The 24659-nt window shown below is 33.5% G+C and overlaps 1 protein-coding gene and 1 long non-coding RNA gene across 21 annotated transcripts in view; both read left to right on the top strand.

Moving 5' to 3' along the window:
- Nucleotides 1–24659, top strand: part of EMC2 (ER membrane protein complex subunit 2) — a 176774-nt gene that overhangs the window by 35529 nt on the left and 116586 nt on the right. Inside the window, exons 11-12 of one of the 19 annotated variants that reach the window (XM_072774241.1) lie at nucleotides 8775–8862; nucleotides 11113–12688. The exons of 16 other annotated variants lie outside the window; for them this stretch is intronic. In XM_072774241.1, the coding sequence (XP_072630342.1) occupies nucleotides 8775–8861 (87 nt within the window). In that variant the 3' untranslated portion in view covers nucleotide 8862; nucleotides 11113–12688. Of the gene's footprint in view, nucleotides 1–8774; nucleotides 9171–11112; nucleotides 12689–24659 lie in introns of those variants that run through there. 2 more of the 19 variants (XM_072774239.1, XM_072774242.1) reach the window with 2 other exon arrangements.
- Nucleotides 17548–24563, top strand: LOC140603713 (uncharacterized). Of its 2 annotated transcripts, none has more exons than XR_012006679.1 (2): nucleotides 17548–17739; nucleotides 24426–24563. It is a non-coding gene; the product is annotated as an uncharacterized lncRNA (long non-coding RNA). The 2 variants fall into 2 exon arrangements; XR_012006678.1 differs by having other exon boundaries at nucleotides 17548–17705.

Below are 24659 nucleotides of genomic sequence, written 5' to 3' on the forward strand. Positions count from 1 at the left end.
ATTGGATATGTGAATATATTATTAATTAGAATATCTCAAGTTATTAAAAGGGAAGAAGAAAAGCCTAAAAGGAAGCTCGTCAGACTATATAAAAAATATTTTTGTACTCTGCTTACATGTCAGATCTTATCTGAAACTTCTCTACTCATTTCTTAGTTTTCTGAAGCTTGTCCCTAAGAGATTCTTCAGGAAGAGCTCATGGGAAAATAGTATCTTCTTAGATCTTGCATGTTTATAAACTCTCTCTGTAGTCTTTATATTTCTGGGATAATTCGACTTTTTTTTTTACAACCTTTGACTTACATTTACTTACCTTTAACATGTTCCATTGTGTTTTAGGTTAAAATATTGCTGTCAAGAGGTCTAATCCCATCCTGATTTTCTTTCCCTAAGTGACTTAGACTTTTTGTCTGGATGTCCAAAGGAGTTTTTTCTTTAACATTAAAATCTGTTAGTTTCACTACAGTGTATTTTGTTGATTGTTATTAGGTCAGTTTTCCCAAATGCATATTAGTCCCATTCGAAATGTAAATTTAATCCTCTGTTAATCTGATAAGAGTTGCTTTTAGTGTTAAATATTTTTTCTGTTTACTTGCCTAAATTTTTTTTCCAGCTCTCTAACAGTTTATTGGATTTCCTCTCTCACCTCGTTCCTCTATCATTCATTTTCTTTCAAATCTTTTTCTGTCAGTTTGGTTTTTTTCCTCTAGTAATTTTTTTATGGAGTTAATCTGTATTCTTTTGTTGTTTTCCTTGTTTAAATCAGATAGTTTTTATTGGAAGAAGGTTTTTGTGGAGTAAGGGTGTCGGAAATAGGATAATTTTCCCAACTTGACTTTTTATGACTTCCTCTTTGATGTACAGAACTTAAATAAGACCTTCTGTATACAGTCTTTCTCAGAATCAGTGTGGTTCAGAAAGATTTTCTGGCTTCGGCCTTCTTTTCTACCCCTAGAGCTCTGTAGATCTTGAATTCTGAGGTGTTGCCCTCAGCTTTAAATGTTGCATTTTGTTGTTAGTTCTTTTATTTTATTCTGGGATTTGCTGACTGTGGACATCACTACCTTTCTCTTACCCACTCCTCTCCCTTTAGTGAGCCATCTCTCCCTTTGTGTTTCTGCCCTATTCAATTTGGTTTCAGTTTCTGGTGATTATCCTTCAGTGTGAGATTTTTTTTTTCCTTCCTAGAAGAGGGTGTTTGCTGGACATTTCAGAGTTTTTGAGGTTGTACACTATTAGGGTTGCTTAACGTCATATTACATGCAGCTTTTAACACTTACCTTTGATTTTCAGCCTTTGGGACTGTCCTGGTTTTTCAGACCATTTGCAGATTCATCAATTCATAACTTTGTTCATTTCTTCAACTTTTAGAGTTATACGTTATTCATCCTACCATACGTAATCCTACCATACAGCTGTTGATCTTTTGTAGGTCTTTCCACTATTGGTGATAAAACCAAATTACAGGGTTTTGGAGTATTGCCTGTAATGTAGGTTTTTTTGAAGATGTTTTCTTTGGGCTTGTTTTTTGTTACTTTGTTTTGGTACTGTTTCTTTTTGTACTCCACCTGGTTGGAGAAGGTTGAGGAGATTAAAAAAAAATCAGTGCCCTCATGATCACATTTTTTAAAGTCACTTGTGTATTTTTATTATATATAATAGAGAATATTAATTCTTTTGGCATATTGTAAGTCAGAATATTCATAAATATTAGCCAGGCTGTGCTTCTTTAAATGTAGTTAGTTTGAGATAGCACAGATCATAATGGGTTTCCATAGTTAGTAGGCCGAGAGAGAGAGAGAGAGAGTGTGTGTGTGTGTATATGTGTGCATGTGTGAGAGAGAGATTTAAAGATAAGACTTGGATAATATAAAACTAAGGGTATGCAGACTATGTCCTTTTTTTTGAGATATTTTTGAGAAACAACTAGCTGCTCAGAGAGTGCTTTTTTTGACATGGCATGATTATATTTTTAAAATCAGTTTTCAGGGGATCCCTTGGTGGCGCAGCGGTTTAGCGCCTGCCTTTGGCCCAGGGCAGGATCCTGGAGACCCGGGATCGAATCCCACATCGGGCTCCCGGTGCATGGAGCCTGCTTCTCCCTCTGCCTGTGTCTCTGCCTCTCTCTCTCTCTGTGTGGCTATCATAAATAAATAAAAATTAAAAAAAAAAATAAATAAAATCAGTTTTCATTACAACATATATAGAAAAAAGAACCCAAGTAATAAATATACATTTCAGTGAATTATGCAAGGTAAATGTATCCATGTCAAGAAATGGGAACATTACAGTACCCCAGAGCCCTCATAGTACATCCTCTTAATTTCTACTTCTATTAACCTCAAGAGTATTGATTCATAATCCCTAGTTTTGGCTTGTTTTTGAACTTTATAGTATCATAGTATGTATTCATTTTTGTCTAGCCTATTTCACTAATATAATTATGACATTTATCCCTTTTCATGTCTAGTTCATTTATTTTCATTGTACTATATAGTCTGTTGTATGAACTATACTACAATTTATCTAGTCAGTTGTTGGTAGGCATTTGGGTTATTTCCTGTTGGGGGCTATTTTGAATAATGCTATACTGAATATTGCTGCAGTCTTTTGGTATACATGTGCTTCTGATGAGTGTATGCCTTTGAGTGGAAATACTGGGTCATAATTTATTTTCCAAATTAGCTTTTTATAGTCCCACCAGTCATGTTTGGCAGTACTCATAGTTCCACATCTTTACTAATACTTGGTCCTGTCAGTTTTTGTAATTATAACCATTCTGATACATGTATAGTGGCATCTTAATGGTTTCATTTTTCATCTCCCTGATGACCAGTGAGATTGAGCATTTTTTCATGTTTATTGGCTATTTGAATATCCTCTTTCTTGAAGTCTATCTTTTTAATTGATTTATGACTTTTTATTTTGTTTTTTAGTTTTCTGATTATGAGCTTTTTGTTATACGTGCAGAAAATTTCTTCAATTGCTTACCTGCTATCTCATGATTTTGATGAGTAGAAGTTCTGAAGTAAAAAATGTTCATTTATATTCTTTTATGGTTTGTGCTTTTTGTGTTTAAGAAATTGGTTGCTACTCATAGTCATAAAGATAATTTTGTGTGTCTTGAGAGTTTTTTTTATTTCTTCTACCTTTTATATTTAGATCCATAATCCATTTGGAATTGATTTCTATGTATGGTGTGAAATAAGGGTCAATTTTCCCCCATGTAGCTATCCAGATAACAGACAACTGGATAACAGACATCTCTGTTCTGTCATGAATCCCATTCGTGGAAGCTAGTATCACCATGTAGGAGTTATGAGAAGAACACCAGTGCTGGATCTGTGTTATATGTCTTCAAAGTTTGGTTCTGACATTAATTATTTATGCAGTTTGGGATAAATTGTATACTATTTCTGGGCATAGGTTTTCATCTCCAAGATGGCTATAGAAGTTTTCTGAGGATTAAAAGAATTAATACATAATTTTCATCAAATTGCTCTAATATGTATTATGTTGTTTTTAATAATTACATGCTCCAGGTTTACTTTGTGATGCTTGCTGTGTTCATTGCAAATATGACCACAACAAGAATGGTTATAAGAGCAAATTCTTCTAGAAAATTTCTTATGAGGTATTTTTCCTATTTTAGAAATAAAGAAATTAAAGCATTGAAAGATTAAATAACTTTCCCAATTAACATAGCTGGTTAATAACAGCTATTTTCAAACCTAGGGAGTCTGACTCCAGAGTTGGTGCTCTTAACAGCTACAATAAACTGCCTCTATAAAGAAATGTCAGGTATAAATGTATCTGAAACTAGAAATGCAGTTTTTCACTCTCCTCCCAGTTATTTTCTCGTGTGAACAATTGAATAATGTGAACTAATTTCAGAGTTTAGTTTTGTTTTACTTTCTCCCTATCTCCTTCGTAATACAATGCCAGACAAGTATGCCCTTTTCTGCCTTAGGAGATGCACCTTACCACTGGACATGAATCTGTTATTTCAGTATTTTAAGCCACTGTTTGTAGATCTAAACCCTGTTAGTAATATTTACCCCTGCCATTCTTTTCTTCTTTTAAATTTTGCCTTACTAGATCCATTCTATTTATAGATTTATAAAGTCTTTGTTCTTTGGAAAGACCTCTAAGAATGTCATTGGTACTCTTCAGTATTTGAGTTTTACATCATAAACTCCTTAGTCCACAGAGATGTTTTACACATCTTTACTGAAGATGTGATTTGCTTTCTCTTGACTCTATAGGAAGGGATAGAAAAAAGAACTTTTGCCAATTTCTATCATTTTTAGATACCACTGCAGGAAGGTAACGTATCTCTGTTGGTCGTGTCCGGTTTCTGTATAGCAACTTCCAATACTCCTCAACTACACCTATCATGCAAAATTTATTTGTCCCTCGGCACCACTAACAGATTTTAAATAAAATCTCTTTGTTCTTTTAAAGCTTGTATATTCTGTGCTTTCTCTTTAGAGGTTTTGTGTTCTTTCTATGAATCAGATTCCATAAATATTTGTATCCATTACCTTTTGCTAACTTAGTGATTTAAAATAACAACTTATTTGCTTATGATTCTATAGGTAGGCTGTTTAGCTTGGACTCAGTTGAGTAATTCTGCTCGTCTCGACTGGGCTTATTTATATTTCTTCAGTATGCTAGTGGTTGATGGCCTCACTTAAATTTCTGACTTTGGCTGTCTGTCAGCTGGGAGGGCTGGGCCTCTTGTTTCTCATTTGGCAGGATAACTTGGACTTACTCATGTGGTGGTCTTAGGATTCCAGGAGTAGCAAACAGTCAAACTCTACTGTGCAAGGACTTTTTAAGTCTCTGCGTCACATTTTCCTAATTTTCCATTGAGCAAAACAAGTCACATGGTCAACCCAGATTCAGGGGATGTAATACTTCACCTCTTGGGAAGAGAGATATGTGGTCATTTGGCAATTTATTATACTATTGTAAAGCTTCATAGTCCCCACCTTCTGTTTTCATTTATCTTGCCTTTTTCTTTTTATCTGCTTTATTGAAGTATGATTTATATACAGTAATGTACATACATTTTAAATGCACAGTTGAAGTATTGACAAATGTATACACCCTTCTTACCATCATCCCATTGAAGATATGTAGCATTTCTGTCACCCCAGAAAGTCCTTCTGCCACTCTGCAGTCAGCCCCTCCTGACACTACAGACAAGCACTGATAGCATTTTTATGACTATGAATTAGTTTTGCCTCTACTAGAACTTTATATAAATGAGATCATAGGTTATGTACTCTTTTGTGCCTGGCTTCTTTCACTCAGTGTAATGTTTCTGAGATTGATCCATCCAGTGTTCCAATTTATTTATCCTAGTACTTTGTCCACCCATATTATTTTGCACAAATTATGCAAAGGTAAATTTTAACCCAATTTATTCCAGTTACCACAGTGGATAAATTATTGACCTTTGAGTTTGATAAAAAAGTTTTTATTTGACAGTGTTTTCTGGTGAGTTTTCTTTAAGATCCATAGAGAATTATGAAAGGAGAGTTTATTTAAGCAAAATCTAACTGTATGAAAACAAAAATGCAGTATTTGTGATTAATATGGAAAATATAACTTTTAGAGATTGACACTTTAGTAATTAGATAAATCTCTGGGATCTAATTGAGAATTTTATGACTCATGTCTAGGCATATAAACAAGTATAAAGTATATAATAAATACTCCTTATTATAATGTTTTTCTAGGCATTTATAAATTAGAGAAAATGAGATTTTAAGAACTGGTTTTCCTTCTTTCTTTCTACTTAATAATGAAACAGAATATGGCTACTACTTGCTCTTCAATTAGGTAATTGGTTTAGCATGTTCAGTAGAGGCAGGCAAGTTTGATTAATGCTCATGAAAAACTTTAATGTGAACCTACTCACAATAATTTTCCAGATAAATGCTTCTTTGGTACACTGTTAAATTCATCTGTGCTAGCAATCCATATGTTATTTATGATTGCAGAGGTGATTCTGTTTCTATCCTTTTGGGAAATGGAAAATTAAATCATGATTTGAGGGAAAAATAGGATTCCGGCTTAATCAGTTAAATTGCCATATAATTCTGGAATAGACAAAATAATTGCATGTCAGGCAAAATTTGAAGTGATAGATTTATATTTCCAACTTTCTTTTTATTTGTTCTGACACAAATAAGTTTGGCTTATTCTAAATTGTACTGGCCTGTCATAGTGTTGACACACAATCTTAGGTGTTTTTTTTAATTACCTAATTTAAAAAATCACAAATTTGTATTTACTATTATTATGTTTAAGTACAAATCAAGAAAAGTGCTGTATTTTAAAATAGTGGTTATGACTTCAGTTCTACAGAAATTTTTCATTGTTCTGTTTTGCTAATTAAAAAATTGGAGTTAATGTTACTATGTGGTATCCTATGTTGGTCAGATCCATCAAAGCTTTTTCTTAGAATTAGTCCTTTAAATATCTGATTAAGACCATTCCTGTTTACTTTGGATAGGCAGTAGTAAAAGAAAAGGCTTTCTGTTCTTGGTAAGTCCTTGTGAAAGTGAATTTATCAACTAGATAATAGGAATAATAACACACCTCATATCTTTTAGTCACCATCGGAAATTATGAAAAGTCAGAATTTTAATTGTATTGCTATTACCATATTTTGTAATTAGGAATTGTATATTTAACATTTGAATTCCTTAGTAATGTCTTATAAAAGGTATAAAGTGATCTTGATTCCTATGAGAAGCTTTTTTCTTCCCCTGGCATTTCTCTAGAAATCCCCATTATTTACTCTATCAAATCAAGATTCAACCATAGAAGCTAATGGTTTAGGAAGTAGAAGAATCATGATGTTAACCTGCAGCCAGAGAGGTCAGAGGCAGGTTACCAATTCCTGAAGTCTATTGCTTCTGTGATTTTACCTGTGCTTGATCACTTAATCTTTCTCAACAGGTCATGAGAAGTTTGCCAAATTAAGTTAATTACAAAAGAGAAGGAACACATCATAAATCAAGTGCTAAGTGCTTAAGACAGCATTGGTATTTGCAGAGAAAATCAGTCACTTGAAAATGTATGAGTGCTTAGACGTATAGTAAAAATACTATATTTTGCTAATAGCAAATGTTAATCAATACTTTAAACAGGGGTACAGAGAATGTTGATATAATAAACCTTCTCTTACCCCCACAAGGAACATTTATTTAGTAAATCTGTAGTATTCAAACTGATAAATGATGAGAATTGTCAGTCTAGTTAGAAAACTCATTTTGAAATCAGCATGGGGTATTCAAGTGTTTTCCTTACTGATTATGTGCATTGTATTGAATTTAATATGCCATGAATTTGCTTTTAAATATGCAAAGATACCGTTTTTAATGCATTGTATTTTGTTTTAATTATAAAATCCAATCCCAATTTGGTTTTATAAAATTACAACTTTATAAACTACTAATGCATATCTTAAAACATGTTTACATTATTTTAATATGTAACAGAGTTTTTATTTTTTTTGTAACGTAGAGTTTTATTTGACAGCCTTTGCTGCAGTAACATATCATCTAGTCCACTAATAATTCCAGAAACTTTTTAAAGATTGTGACTTAATTTAATTAATTTTAGAGATGTCTTACAACTTGAAAATATTTAATAGAAAGTACTTGTACATTTACATTTTACTTTGAAATTGTAAATATTTTTTAGATGTCTGACAAGTAGAAATGGTTTACATTTCTACAGAAGTATAAATTTCATTTGTAAGTTAAACTTTTTATTTCATGAAAGTTTCTAGTTGAAAGAGGATAGTTTTAAAATCAAATTTATGTTTTTATAGGTTATCACACTAAAGCATTTAAATTGGCCAATTTTGCAGTGAAATCATAGTGCACTTCAACTAAAAATGAAACCTTAATGAAAATGTAAAGTCCAAATTTTGAACTTTGATGAAAGAAATTAAAGACGACACAAGCAAAATGGAAGGATATTCCATATTCATGGATTGGGAGAACAGTTATTGTTAAAAGGGTGCTTATTGCCCAAAGTAATCTGAAGATTTAATGCAATCCCTGTCAAAATACCAACAGTATTTTTCACAGAACTAGAACAAATAATCCTAAATTTGTATGGAGCTACAAAAGCCCCTTAATAGCCAAAGCAATCTTAAACAAGAAAAACAAAGCAAAGCTGGAGGTATCACAATTCCTTCAAGTTATTCTACAAAGCTGTATTAATCAAAACAATATGGTCCTGGCATAAAAATAGATCAGTGGAACAGGATAAAAAGCCCAGAAGCAAACCCACAATTATATGTTTAATTAATCTTTAACAAAAGAGGCAAGAATATGTAATGGGAAAAAGTTTCTTCAACAAATGATGTTGGGAAAACTGGACATAGCTACATGCAAAAGAATGAAATTGGACCATTTTCTTATACCATACAGAAAATAACTCAAAATGCATTAAAGAGTAAATGTGAGACCTGAAACCAAAACCATAAAAATCCTAGAAGAGAGCACAGGCAGTAATTTCTCTGACATTGGCTGTAGCAACATTTTTCTAGATAAGTTCTGGAGGTTAAGGAAATAAAAGCAAAGAATAAAACCCAAATTTTGTTTTATTGAAGAAAAGATACTTGATTTCATGCTAGTGACAAAATAGATAATGTTAACTCTTGTCAGCAACATAAAGGTAAGATTATGAGTTTGAACCTGCCATGAAATTGAGCCTAATTGCATTTTTTTTTTTTTTTAAATTAGTTTGCAGGTCGAAGTAAGAAGGAAACTAAATACTCTCTTAAGGCAGTTGAAGACATGTTGGAAACACTACAGATCACCCAGTCTTAAGGTTTCAGACTCTTTCACATTACATTTCACAACTGCACAGTTGAACTTATTGGCCTGTGACTTATTTACTAAATGCCTAGTGCTATTTATATACTAATTTTTGTTAAGAGGGCAATTGTAAAGAATGTTTATATAAACCTAAAAATGCCTTTTATTGCTAAGCAGGAAGATGGAGAAAGTCCATGGAAGAGAGATTTAACAAGATTCATATTGATTGTACATCATTCTCTTCATATCACACATACAGAACTTCTTTTAAGCCACAATGTGATGTAGAAATCCCATAAATAAATCATGTGATTTATTAAACTTGTGTATGAAGATTCTAGATTCTTTTTTGTTATACTCAAGTAGTGAATATGTTGTTTTAGAACTCAGTTTCTAGCTAACTCCTTATTTGTGAAAAGAAATAGATAGCATGCATACCAGACAAGCAAAATATTGGCAAATTATTTTGATTTCTCTTTATAGTGTTAAGTTGGATTTTGCTGTGCATTCCAGTGGGTTATTGTTTTATGCACTATAATATTATTCTGATAAGTCTTGCTTAATATATATCATTCTCCAAAGTTTAGTAATATCTCTGTAAAATTTTTGTTTTGCCATAGGCCATAACTGAGATTTTTTACCTGTAAGCAGTTTTAAGGTTCATATAATAATCAAATTTAACCTTTATGAAAGTTAAAGTTATTAAACTTTTAAGTATAAACTACATAAAAGAATATTAAGACAACATAGTAGAGATTAAAGAGATTTCAGTGAAAAAAAAAGGTTTCAGTGGCTGAGTTATTTTTACTAGGGAAAATAAAATCTAAACTATCTTTAGGGGCAAAATTTTTACAGTTCTCATATTTCATTACTTCCTTAATAAGAATTTCTCTTTCCTTTTTCTCTTTTCATGATAAACAACCATTATACTACCTTCAATAGTGTTTTGCATGTTTCAGTGGAATAGAAAGAAATTTTGAGACACTTTTAAGAACTTTATTCAGACACAAATCAGTTTTTAAGATAGGCAATTAGCCATTCAGGGCATGTATTGGTAGTAGTAGTAGTTTATAATTTACATATATAAATTACATGTTCTATGTATCGCATACATGTATAATTACATATATAAATAGTTTACATATATAAATAATTAGTTCTGTACCATTAGTACAGAAACTTCTACATACTTGTCATTGCTGGATTTAGGCAAATGGGGTTGATGGAGGAATTGACAACCTGGAAGTCTTTAGGAAGAAAACTATTGTCAATATCAGTTTTTAATCTTTTGAATAATTCTGTTAGTAAATTATTCTCCATATCTGGTCTAATTCTTTTATTTTGCAGTCTTTTTAGTTTTATTCTGCCATGAGAAGTGAGCAGAATGTAAAATTCCCCACATAAAGATAATTCTTATCAACAAATCTTTGTTATCACAAGATACACTCTCTTTTGCCCATGAATTTAGTAACTGCATTTTCAACGTAATCACCCATCTCAGATTTGTTTGCTATAAAGTGCTCGTATATTATTCCACTACCTTTCTTCCCTCTAACCTCGTATAAGTCACTAAGGTAGTGTTTACTTTAGCAATTAAATTTGTGTGAGGTAGTGCCTTTTATAATCATCAGCCTAAGTTTCAATTTATTTTTCTAATTTTAAAACCTGCTTGCCAAGAATTTTTTATGAAATACATTGTTAATGTATATAAATTTAATAAACCTCAGTTTAAGTGTACTGATCATCCTATCGTGGCAGATATTTGCCAACTGCTTCTACCACCACTTTTTCCTCATTAACAGTATCTTACATTGTTCGGTAGGACCAGAGATCCTTGTTCTTCAAGGAGATAAGGACCTTACTTTACCTCAGCCCTAGGATATATATCATGATTGATCTAAAAAAACAGAGGTGATTTCATTTCTTATGGTCTGTGATATGCCAAGGTAGTACTTTTTGCAGTGAAGGAAATCTTCTGTTATTTGTGGTGTTCTGTATGGTAGCCACTAACTAACTGTATGTAGCTACTGAGAACTTGAAATGTGGCTAGTAGAAATGAGAAATTGAATTTTTAATTTAATTTTAATTTAAGTAGCTGCATGTGATTCATGGCTACCATAGTGGGCAGTGCAGATATCCAGAGTGCGGGCATGTTACCTATTTAAGGCTAATAAAATGAACAGAAGACTATTGGGAAGGGTTTTCCTTTCAAATTAAAAAGTCAGAGCTTTATGAAGCTTTTTGCCTCTTTCTCTTCCTTCAGGCCATGAGTGTAGTCAACATGTTTAGAGATACAACAGCCATCTTACAACTATGAAACAATAAATAGGAGAATGAAAGCTACCTTTCAGAGATGACTTTGTAGAAAGACTAGGGAGAGCCTGCATCCCTGATGGCATATTGGATACTTGAACAAACATGAGTTGCCATCCTCTGCACTTATCACATGAGAAAAATAAACTCTCCATTGTTTAAGACATTGTTTGGATTTTCTTGTTACTTTTGCCATGTATGTTTCTCACTACTACTATGTCCATTAATTTTTTTAAATATGCAAAGCTCTTATTTTAGACATGCTGGGAATGGTGTTTCAAAATGTAATGATTTAAAGTTAGAGTAGACAAGTACATATAACAAAAGTAGTAATACTTTGTTGTAACTCAACATACACTATTTAAGCCAACCTTAGCCATAGGATATTATTGACTTGGGAGCAGAGGAGGATGTAGAAAAGATAGAAAAGGAAGACCAGTGCTTCAGCATGCTGGGAGCATATAATTTTTATTGATAAATGCTTCAGAGAATCTTTTTTTTCTGATGCCACAATCCATTTATTCTCAAAGTAATTTTATTTCATAGAACTTTTAAGATTTTAGAAGGGACTTTATTATTACTATTTTTTAAGATTTTATTTATTTATGCATGAGAGACAGAGAGAGAGAGGCAGACACAGGCAGAGGGTGAAGCAGGCTCCATGCAGGACTCAATCCTGCGACTCCGGGATCATGTCCTGAGCCAAAGACAGACGCTCAACCGCTGAGCCATCCGGGGCATCTCTGGAAGGGACTAAATGAATTAGTTATATTCTATTTTAGGATGAGGAATCAAGGTTCTGAGAAATTAAGCTCTTCTGTGAAAGAGCAGGACCAGGATGTCAGGGGTTCCCAAGTCCGTGTATTTTCTAGTATACTCTGAGGTATGTATCTATTCTGTGATATATTCTTCCTATTTTAGAATGAGAAAAATAAGAGATAGATGTATCCGAGGGACGTTACTTGTTAGCATAGCGGGGATTAGATTCATATTTTCTGACTTGTAAAACAATTTTTAGTGGAATAATTAAAGTCATAATTTATTTATGAAATTATACTTTCATTTTGAATTAAACTGAACAAACTAAATTGCCCGTTTAAGCTATATTACTTCATTTTTAGTCATTGTGAGAACTATTTCAGACTATTTAGAACTACTTTGAACCTCCCTTCTCACTCTTGACAAGTAACCTCTTGTTATAGACTGAATTGTGTCCCCCTAATATTCATATGTCAAAGTCCTAACCCCCAAACCTCTGAATGTGATTTTATTTGGAGATAGTCTTTAAAGTGATAATTAAGGTGAAATTAGGTCATATGGGTGGGCCATAATCCAATATGATTGGTATCTTTATAAGAAGAACTTAGGACACAGACAACAGAGGAAAAACCATGGGAAGACAAAGAAAGATACCCATCTACAAGCCGAGGAGTGATTCCACAGAAGAAACCAACCCTCCTGACACCTTGATCTTGGACTTCAGGCCTTTAGAACTATGATGAAATAAATTTCTGTTGTTTAAAACACCCAGTTCTCTGTGTGCTTTGTTAAGGCAGCCCCAGCAAACTAACAGAGCTTTCTGACTAATTCACAGAGAAAAACATACCCAGTATCAGACGTTTTTGTACTTGACCTAACCTCTTTTTCTCTTAGAGTAGAAAAAAATAGCCCTGCCCTTGTCTGAATGATTTCCCACCACTGTCCTCATTTTTTATACCTAAGCCTTATTTTAGTTTCACAAATTTGCCTTACTGACTTCTACCACAGAGCATCCTGTCTTCTCTGAAATGTCACATCATTGCTTTTCTTCAAATTTGTCCTTAAACTATTTTTCTTTTGTATCTTTTCTTTCTTTCAACTAGAATTCTTCCTGTTAACACTCATATATGTCCATTTCATTACCTTTTTAAAACAACTCCCTTCATTTTCATGATTCACCTCCAGCTACTACCCTGATTCTGTTTTTTGTTTTTGATTTCAGTCTAATTCCTTCAATTTTCTAAACTTGTATCTGTTCTTCCCCTCTCATTCTTTAAATTGCTCCAGTTTGGTACCTCCCCACACTCCCACTGTATTCCTTTGAAATGGTTTAGTTCTGTGTCATCAATCTGATGGATGTTTTCTTTTAAACCATAACTGTGTTCTATTTATTTAATGCTGTATTACACATTTCAGATCTGCCCATTCTTGTCCATTTTCATTGCCACCACTACCCTGGAACAAGCTGTCATCACCTGACTCCTAAACCACAATAGCCAGAAAGCTAGATTTCTTGCATCTTCACTTCTCAGTCTGTTCTCCATTGCAGTGAGAATATGACTACACATCACTAGAAATGCCTTTTTACCTTTCCCCTCATTAAAACTCTTCAGTTGTTCCCCTTTGTTGCTCTATACATGGCCTGTGAGGTTCCACGTAGTATCAGAACCAGGAAGGATGGTTCAGATTTCCTGATTATAAACTATCTTCTACTCTTCTCCCCTCTATTTCTGAATTTAGCCATATTTAAATTCTGTGGCTTTGTTAATGCTGTCTTTTTCCACAAACTTGGTACTCATTCCCTCTGTATAGAGCAAAAAGCCTTCCTTGACTCATCTATCAGAGGTCAGGCCCCTCTTCTTTCTTCCTACCCTTGTTTTTAAAATAGCGTTTTATTTTACAATACTTTGACTCACCAGAAGTTGCAAAAACGGTATGGGAGTTCCCATGTACCAGCTTCTCCCTATTATCTTAACCACAATATATTGTCATAGGAAATTGACATTGCAGCATTACTATTAACTGAGTTACTGGCCTTATTTGGTTTTCACAATTTTTGCATGCTCATTTTTTTGTTTATAAAACGTTATATATTTGGATTCATGTTACTATCACCATAAGCATAATATAGAACCTAACATCACAAACTTCATTCTTGCTACTTACTAGTTATACCTTCATCTAACCCTAATGACCAGCATCCACTGATCTTTTCTCTATCACTGTAATGTAACTTTAAGAGTGTTACATCAATAGGATCAGACAACTTGTAACCCTTTGAGACTGGCTTTTCACTCAGCATATTTGCCATTTAGATCATAACTGTTGTTGCTGTGTTGATAGTTTGTTCCTTTTTATTGCTAAATAATGTTCCATTGTATGGACGTACCTCAATCTGGTAATCAGCTACCAAAGAAAGCCCTGAATTGTTAGCACAACCATATGATCATATCAATTGATGTACAAAATTATTTGCAGAATTCAACACCCGTTTATGATTTAAAAAACTAATTTAGCTATAGAAGGAAACTTCCTTGATCTGATTTTTTAAAGACCTGTAAAACATATCTAGCATCATCTTGATGAAAGAATAAATGCTATTTTCCTAAGATTGGAATGAGGCAAGGATGTGTATTCTTATCACTTCTATTCAACATAGTACTTGATATCTTTGCTGATGCAGTAAGAAGAGAAAAAGGAACAAAAGGCATACAGATTGGAAAGAAGTAAAGCTGTCTATATTTACAGATAAGCTGATGATCTACATAGAAAAATCCCAGGAAATCTCCAAAAACATCCTGAACTAATAAATGAGTTTTATAAGATCAATACAAGGTCAACAAAATTCAATCATGTTTCTATATGTTAGGAATAAACAATATTTATAATTGCTCAAAATATTAAATATAAAAATTTAAAATATACAGGATATGTTTGCTGAAAACTACAAATGCTAATGAAATCAAAGAGCTAAATAAGTGGAGAGACATACCATGTTCATGGATTGGGAGACAATATAGTAAAGATGTTAGTTGTCCCCCATATGGACTATAGGTTTGGTACAATTAGTATCAAAATCACAGATGCTTTGTAGATAGAGCTTTATAAAAATATATGAAAAGCAAAGGAACTAAAATAGTCTAAACAACTTAACAAATGAAAATAAAGTGGGAAGAAATCCGACTACCAGATATTGCCATATGTAGGTATAGTAATCAAGACAGTGTGGTATTGTTACTGTGTGGTTTTGTCAGAATGATAGACGCATGATAGAGTAGTGGAACAGAACAGAATCCAGAATTGACCCACACCAGTATGACAAACTAATTTTTGAGAGAGATGCATAAGCAATTCAATGGTGGAATTGGGCTGGGACAATTGAAGTTGAAAAAATCAGACATTCATAGCAGAAAAGGCCCTCAAACTAGACCTCTCACCTTATAAAACAGTTAACTCAAAATGGGTCATGGATCTAGATGTTACATGTAAAACTACAATGCTTTTAGGAAAAAAAAAACAGGAAAAAATTTCTTTGACCTAGGATTAGGCCAGAATTCTTCAAGGGACAGCAAAAGTGTAATCCTTTATAAATGAATCAATCAATCTTTGTCAAACAACAAAACCTTGTTCTGAGAATGACCTGTTAAAAGAGATGAAAAGACAAGCCATAGACAGAAAATACTTGCAGTTATCTATTCAATAAAAGACTTTTGTTCAGAATAAAGAACTATGAAAATTCAATAGCAAAAAAGAATGGGCAAAAGACTCAGGCACTTAAGGAGGCCATAGGGATGGCAAATAAGGACATGAAAAGATGTTCAACATCATTTGCTATTAATAAGGATGTGCAGATTGAAGCTTTAATGATAACACCCCCAACACAGAATGACTAGATACATACCCATAATTTTGTATGCTGATGATTATGTGGAGCAACTTGGAAATAGCAAACGTTTAGCTACTCAGGAAAAGTTTGTTGTATACTTTTATATTATCATATACTTTCATTTGGAGCATTTATCACCTTAATTATATTTTTAAATAATTGTTTCCCTCAGTAGATTCTCTAATTACAGGAGGTCAGAGACCATGCCTATATCTGTCCATTTCTTTCTTTCTAGGTTATAGCATGATACCTGTGCATAGTACATAATTCTTTTAATAAAAAAAAATTACTATGCACATCTTGACATAATTTATTTAACAAATCTTCCAGAAGTAGTTTAGTTTCACTTTGTTTTGTGGCAAAATAAATTATAATCAGAAAGTTACCCAAAAATCTAATCAGCATGTTAAATGAACAATATTACAAGGCTGCCAATGAGATTGTATATATGTCATAAATAATTTTAAAAATGCAATGCTTAACAATATAAATGAGATATTCTCAATAAACTGTAGAAATTTCCCAAATGTAAGGATATTGCAACTGGCCAAAAGTGACTAATGGACTGTTGAAAATTTTTGTTAATGGTTCTCAAAGTATTTCTGGACTTGTTAGAAATGCAAATTATTGAGCTTAATCCCAATCTACTATATAAGAAAACTCAGGACACAGTCCGGCAATTTGTGTTTTAACAAACCCATCAGGTATTCCTGAAGCCCACTAAAACTTGAAAACCATTTTTCTACGGTTGACTTGATTGTTGGAAGACTGATTGGAAGAAGCAAGTGATTCTGTGGAGATTGTGTTATTTCCTTTGTTTCTTGTGTTATATTTGTGTATGGTGTTCTTTGTGTTATCCTCTCCTTTGCTTCCTCCCCTTTTTCCCCATTTCATTTTTTTTTTTGCAACCCTATTTCCCCTTGATGCCAAAATAAAAAAAAAAAAAACATGTATACATTTGTTTTATACGTTGAATGTTTTTTCCCTTTGTAATTTTAAAATTAGTACATATGTAGAAATATCGCTATTATTTTTTCTTGGCACTCAAACTGAATTTATTTGATTTGTATTAGTTACCCTCAGTAGTTGTTGTTTTTTTTTTTTTTTTTTTAGACTTTTAAGTGAAAGGAGATGGAAGTGGGTCAGTGGTCTTTAAAAAGAGAAATTCTATGTATTCACACACATACACAGATGTTCATATATATGCCTTTCTCTCTTTCTATGTATACATGGTGTATTTGTATTTTTTGCACTCAATTGTAATAACCATAATGAGGGTGTAGATGGCTTGAATATATATGACAGTGGGTATAGTAGAAAATAATAATAAGTCCTCTGTTGTTCTACATTCATTGTTTCTTAAAATTCTGATTAATAGAAAGATTTTGATGCTTAAAAATTAAATTAGGGGGCACCTGGGTGGCTTAGTTGGTTAAGCATCTGCCTTTGGCTCTGGCCATGATCCCAGGACCTTGGGATGGAACCTTGCCCCACGTCTGGCTCCTGCTCAATGGGGAGCTTGCTTCTCTCTCTCTCCCTGCTTGTGCGCTTTCTCTCTCTCTTTTTCAAATAAATAAATACAAATCTTAAAAAAAAAAAGTTATATTAGAACCATATCACAGCAAACCATTTCAGCTGCAAATGAGTGAATTCCAGTGGGGTCAATTGCATGTCTATTGTTGATGTAAGAAAACAAGCATTATGAGAACATACAACTCCTTTTTAGGTCTTTAGGTCCTAGGTCTACCAACAAACTGCTGCCCCAAAACAACTTGGAGACTAATTTACCAAATAAGTCACTGATGGGGAAATATCTACTTGCAGATGTCCAAGTAATACTGAACTTTTCCAAGTAGAGAATGGACACTAACTTTGAAGAAATATGAGTTTATACCTAAGTAATTTGAGAGATATATTACTAAGATATCCTTTGTGAGTTCAATTATTTTATAGGCAACCTAAATATTAGGTGAAAACATGGGTAAAAATGATTTGAATATGTGATTGTATCAGGTTAATGACCAAAAACATTAAGATTTATCAAAAAAAAAAGCTCTTTAAAAATCTAGGTAACAACGTCTACCATAATATATCAACTTAAAATCAGTTTGAAGCTCTCCAGATTGTTAACTATAGGCAGTAATGTTAAGAATTGGACTCAAATGACAATTTATTTTGGATTTAATTTCACTATATGTTTTATGTGTCATACTTCATATGACAGAGAGAACCAGGGAAAACACAGTCCTTTGGTTGATAATTTCTCAATGTAACCCTCGCCCCCCAATCTGACCAAAAAAGTGTGGGGAAAAATTACCATAATTCTTGTGAGGGTACTCAGAGTTGGGAGGTTCCAGATAAAAATGCCTGAAGAAAAACTATAAAAATTGCCTTCCTACAAAGAACTTCAAATAGCATGATGATTTAAAGGAACTAACAGCAGTCAGGAAATAGACATTATACCAAATATGTGATTGTATCATAAGTGGCACCCAGGAGTCAGAACACTGGTGCTTGCATAAATGCAGTCTTGGGAATATTAGAATGAGAGTTTAAAAAATAAAGATGTAAAAATAATTGAGTATTTTTTTCATTTTACAGGGTACTACTCAATATTTCAGTTTTCTGCATGAGATTTTTTTAAAGATATTTCCACAAGGAAGAATTTAATAGTCTAAAGAGAATCATAATGGAGTATTTTTTGTTAATCTATCCTAATTTAGCTTAGTAACTTTAAATTTGCACTTAATTTTCTATTGACAGATCTCAGATGTTCGTGAACTAATATTGGGATTCATATTTTTAACAGTCATTGATCAGAAATGAAAAAGCTTGATTTTCAATACTTTTTTCCTCCAGCAAGCTTATAGAAGTACGCCACCTAGAGTAAATTTTATTTTACTTTAATTTTTTTTTTTTTATTTTACTTTAATTTTTAAAGTATAAAACTGTTGGACTGATTTAATGTTCCTTTAAACCCCAGAAAGTAGGGATATATTAATCAAAATCAAACTAAATCATATAATTGTGGATTTTTTTCATATATGTTGTTTTCACATGTGACTTTTTTTTTAAGTAGGCCACACATCTGATGTGGAGCCCAACCTGGGGCTTAAACTCATGATCCTGAGATTGAGATCTGAGCTGAAATCAAGAGTTGTACACTTAACTGACAGAGCCACCCAGATGCCCTATATGAGACAATGTTGCTGTATAAAATATTCTGTTAATAGTTTTTGTTAATAGTTCCAGATTAAGCAGTTTATTTAATAAACCCTCTTGCCATGGATAACAAATTAAATCCAGGAGTTACACTTTTTAAAACCCAGTTCAATGAAATTAGGGCTGATTTTGATATGTCATTACCAATTAAAATAAGTATGGAAATATTTGAAAGATATTATGAATAATGAGTTATACACACACACACACACACAGTAAACCTTAATCTTGGTATGGTCAATGAATTTTTTAAGTTTAATTGTAGAAGACATAGCCAGTGAGTGAGCTTGTTGTCGGACCATTACAAGTAGGTAAAGTTTTTCAAATGCTAATAAAATGTGAATGGAAAGAACCTTTTATTTGGTCCCTCATGGTTTTTCAGGTGGGACACGAAGCATATAAAAGAACAAGTTTTAAAATTTATTTGTTGATAAAACACTGCAAGATTTTGAGACCTATAGATTTCTTCGACTAGACAGTGTTAAAAATCATTTTTCCCCCTTTATGGAATATTAAGTGACATATAACATTGTGTAAGTTTAAGGTGTACAATGTAATGATTTGATGCATGTATATATTGCAAAGTGCTTACCATAATAAGATTAATTAATACATCTTTCACCTCATGTAATTTCCATTTTGTTACTGTTATGAAGAAAAAACATTTAAGATTTATTCTCCTAGCAACTTTCAAGTATACATTACATATTGTTAACTAGAATCACCATGCTGTACATTAGATCCCTAGAACTTACTCATTTTAGAATTCAAAGTTTGTGCCCTTTGACTAGTATCTTCTCATTTCCTCAAACTTCTAGCCCTGTTAATTATCAATCTCCTGTTTCTGTGAGTTTGACATTTTTAGATTCCACATATGAATGAGATCATACAGTATTTGTCTTTCTTTGACTTATTTCACTTAGCATAATGCCCTCGAGGTCCGTCTATGTTGTCACAAAAGGCAGAATCTCCTCCATTTTTATAGCTGAATTATATACACACACTACATTTTCTTTATTCATTCATCTATCACTGGACATTTAGGTTCTTTCTGTGTATTGGCTATTATGAATAATGCTGCAGTGAATATAGGAGGGCAGATATCTCTTCAAGATAGTAATTTCATTTCTTTTGGATATATACCCAGAAGTGGAATTGATGGATCCTATAATAGTTCTATTTTTAATTTTTAAAGGAACCTCCATATTGTTTTCTATGGTGCCTGTACCAAGTTACATTCCCACTGATAGTGCAGTAGGTTCCTGTCCCACCACATCTCCAGTATTTATTTCTGATATTTTGATGATAGCCATTCTTACAGATGTGAGGTGGTATCTCACTGTACTTTTGCTTTGCATTTCCCTGATGATTAGTGATACTGAGCACCTTTTCATGTACTTGGTGGCCATTTATACATCTTCTTTAGAAAAATTCAAATTATTTGCCCATTTAAAAGTTTTGGGTTTTTTGCTACAGAGTTATATTATTCCTTACATAATTTGGAAATTAACCTTATCAGATGTGTGGTTTGCAAATACTTTCATTTTTCAGGTTGCCTTTTTATTTTGTTGGTTGTTTTGCTGTATAGAAGCTTTTTAGTTTGATGTGGTATCACTTGTAATTTTTTGCTTTTGTCATTTATCCCTTTGGTGTCATATCCAAAAAATCATTGACAATTCTGACGTCAAGGAAATGTCAGTACTTTGTTGAATAGCAGTGTGAGAGTGGACACCCTTGTCTTGTTCCTCATTTTAGTGGGAATGTTTTCTTTTTTTTTTTTTAAGATTTATTTATTTATTCATGAGAGACACAGACAGAGAGAGAGAGGCAGAGACATAGGCAGAGGGAGAAGCAGGCTCCACGCAGGAAGCTAGACGTGGGACTTGATCCCGGATCAGTGGGAATGTTTTCAATCTTTCACTGCTCAGTATGATGTTATCTGTAGGTTTGTCAGGTATGGCCATTATTATGTGAGGTATATTCTTTAGCCTACTTGTTGAGAGTTTTTATTATGAAAGAATTTTGAATTTTGTTCAGTGCTTTTTGTCTGCATCTATTAAAATGATCATGCGATTTTTTTCCTCTAGCACATTAATGTGTTTTATCATATTGATTGTTTTTCACATAACCATCTTTGCATTCTAGGGATAAATCCCACTTGATTATGGTGTATGGTCCTCTTAATGTGCTTTTGAATTCATTTGCTAGTATTTTGTTAGGAATTTTTGCATGTGTATTCAGCAATGATACTGGCCTGTAGTTTTCTTGTGGTATCCTATTCTGGCTTTGGTATTAAAAAAGTTCTGGCGTTGTAAAATCTATTTGGGAATGTTCTCTCCTCTTCAGATTTTTGGAAGACTTTGACAGGATTAGGATAAATTATTTAAATGTTTAATAGAATTCACTAGTGAAGCCATCTGGTCCTGGACTTTTTCTTTACTGGGAGATTTTTGATTATTGAGTCAATATTCTTGCTAGGAATTGATATGTTATGATTTTCTAGTCATGATTCAGTTTTATTGGGACACCTCGGTGGCTCAGCGGTTGAGCGTCTGCCTTTGGCTCAGGGCATGATCCAAGGGTCCTGGGATCAAGTCCCACATTGGGCTCCCCGTGGGGAGCCTGCTTCTCCCTCTGCCTATGTCTCTGTCTCTCTCTCTGTGTCTCCCATGAATAAATAAATAAAATATTTAAAATATGATTCAGTTTTATTTATTGTTTTTAAAGAGATTATTTATTTGACACAGAGAGAGTGAGCATAAGCAAGGGAAACAGGAGAGGGAGAAGAAGCTTTCTGCTGAGCAGGGAGCCTGATGTGGGGCTTGATCCCAGGACCCCGGGATCATGATCTGAGCCAAAGGCAGACGCCTAATTGATTGAGCCACCCAGGCACCCCATGATTCAGTTTTAATAGGTTGTGTATTTCTATGAATTTATGCATTTCTTGGAGCTTGTCCTATTTGTATGATTGTCCATGGCAGTCTCTTATGATTATTTATATTTCTCTGGTATCAGTTGTAATATCTCCTCTTTCATTTATGGTTTTATTTGAGTCCTCCTTTTTTTCTTGGTAAGTCTACCTATGGGTTTGTGAATTTTGTTTATCTTTTCACAAAACGAGCTCTTCAATTTTTTTATTTTTGGGGGTTGTTTTCTACTCTCTCTCTTTTTAGATAGAGAGCAGGTGCGTGTGTATGAGTGGCAGGGAGGGGCAGAGGGAGAGGGAGAAGTAGGCTCCCTGCTGAGTAGGGAGCCTGACTCAGAGCTGGATTCCAGAACCCTGGGATCATGACCTAAGCTGATGGCAGATGCTTAACCATCTGAGCCACCCATGTGCCACCGTTTTTTTAGTTCCCTAAGGTATAAATTTGGGCTATTTATTTGAGGTCTTTCTCTTTTTAATGTAAGCTCTTATTGGTATAAAATTTTCTCTTAGCACTACTTTTTCTGCATCCCATACATTTTGGTAGGTTGTGTTTTCAATATCATTTGTTTCGAGATATTTTCTAGTTTCTCTTTGTTTTTTGTTTTTAATATTTTATTTATTCATGAGAGACAGTGAGAGAGAGAGAGAGAGAGAGAGAGAGAGGCAGAGACATAGGCAGAGAGAAGCAGGCTCCATGCAGGGAGCCCGACGTGGGACTCGATCCCGGATCTCCAGGATCACGCCCTGGGCCCAAGGCACACTAAACCGCTGAGCCACCCGGGCTGCCCTCTAGTTTCTCTTTGATTTTATCTTTGACTCATTGGCTTTTCAGGAGTTTAATTTTTATGTATTTGTGAATTTTCCACCTTTTCTCCTGTTACTTATTTCTAGTATCAAATCATTGTGTTTGGAAAGGATTCTTGAGGGATCCCTGGGTGGCGCAGCGGTTTGGCGCCTGCCTTTGGCCCAGGGCGCGATCCTGGAGACCCGGGATCGAGTCCCACGTCGGGCTCCCGGTGCATGGAGCCTGCTTCTCCCTCTGCCTGTGTCTCTGCCTCTCTCTCTCTCTCTCTGTGACTATCATAAATAAATAAAATTAAAAAAAAAAAAAAAAAAAAGGAAAGGATTCTTGGTATGATTTCGATCTTCTCAGTTTGCTTTGTTTTATGACCTAATGTATAGATTAGTCTAGTGAATGTTTCTGTGCACTTGAGAACAGTATGTGTTCTGTTGTTGTTGAATGGAATGTATATTTCTGTTAAGTCTTTTTGGTGTAAAGTACAATTTAAGTGTTTCCTTATTAATATTTTGTCGGCATGGTCTACTCATTGTTGAAAGTGGGATATTGAAGTCACCTATTATTAATATGTTCTTGTTTATTATTCCCTTCAGATCTTTTAGTATTTGCTTATATTTAGGTGCTCTGATGTGGGGTACATATATATTTATAATTGTTATATATTTTTGATGAATTAACCCCTTTATCATAATATAATAACCTTCTTAGTTTCTTGTTCGATTTTTTGACTTAAAGTCTGTTTTGTCTGATATAAATGTAGCTATACCTGCTCTTTTTTGAATTCCATTTGCTTGGCATGCCTTTTTCTGTCCTTTCACCTTGAGCCTCTGTGTGTTCTTGAAGTTATTGTGTCTCTTATAGGAATCATATAGTTGGGTCTTGTTTTTTTTTTAATCATTTAGTTGCCCTATGTCTTTTTTTTTTAATTTTTTAAAAATTTATTTATGATAGTCAGAGAGAGAGAGAGAGGCAGAGACATAGGCAGAGGGAGAAGCAGGCTCCATGCACCGGGAGCCCGACGTGGGATTTGATCCCGGGTCTCCAGGATCGCGCCCTGGGCCAAAGGCAGGCGCCAAACCGCTGCGCCACCCAGGGATCCCCACCCTATGTCTTTTTATTGGAGAATTTAATTCACTTACATTTAAAGAAATTAGAGATAGATAAAGACTTACTATTGCCATCTATTTTATTGTTTTCTGACTCTTGTAGGTCCTTTGTTTCTTCTCTTCTATCTTTGTGGATTGATGATTTTCTGTCGTGGTGTACGTTGATTCCCTTCTTTTTATGTTGTATGTATCTATTGTAGGTTTTCGTTTATGTTTATCCTGAGGCTTACATTAAACATCTTATATATATAGCAGTATATTTTAAAATGATAGCAACTTAACTTAGATTGTATGTAAAAATTCTACCCTTTCCTCCTTCCCCTCACATATATTTTTGATGTCACAATTTATATCTTTTTATATTATATATCTAACAAATTACTTGTATCTACAGCTGTATTTAATGCTTTTTTCTTTAATCTTTATCATAGAATTAAGTGGTTACCACACCATCATATTAAAGTATGAGAATATTTTGAATCTGACTATATACTTACCTTTACCAGTTTATTATATATTTTTATGTGTTTTCATATTACTAATTAGTGTCCTTTTACTTTGCCAGGTAAAGTATCGTGGTTGGCAGTTTTTATCTTTCAGAACTTTGAATATGTCACCTCACTCTCCTAGGCCTGCAAGTTCTCTGCTGAGAAAACCAGTGATAGTTTAATAAAGATTCCCTTGTATGAGGGAAATGATTTTCCTCCTGTGCTTTTAACATTCTTTGTCTTTGATTGATTTAAAATTCATGATAATGTAACTTGAGAAGATTGTTTTGGGTTGAGATGTGGGGACACTT

The sequence above is a fragment of the Canis lupus genome, chromosome 14 (genome assembly GCF_048164855.1).
Source record: "Canis lupus baileyi chromosome 14, mCanLup2.hap1, whole genome shotgun sequence".
In the NCBI taxonomy this organism is placed as follows: Eukaryota; Metazoa; Chordata; class Mammalia; order Carnivora; family Canidae; genus Canis; species Canis lupus.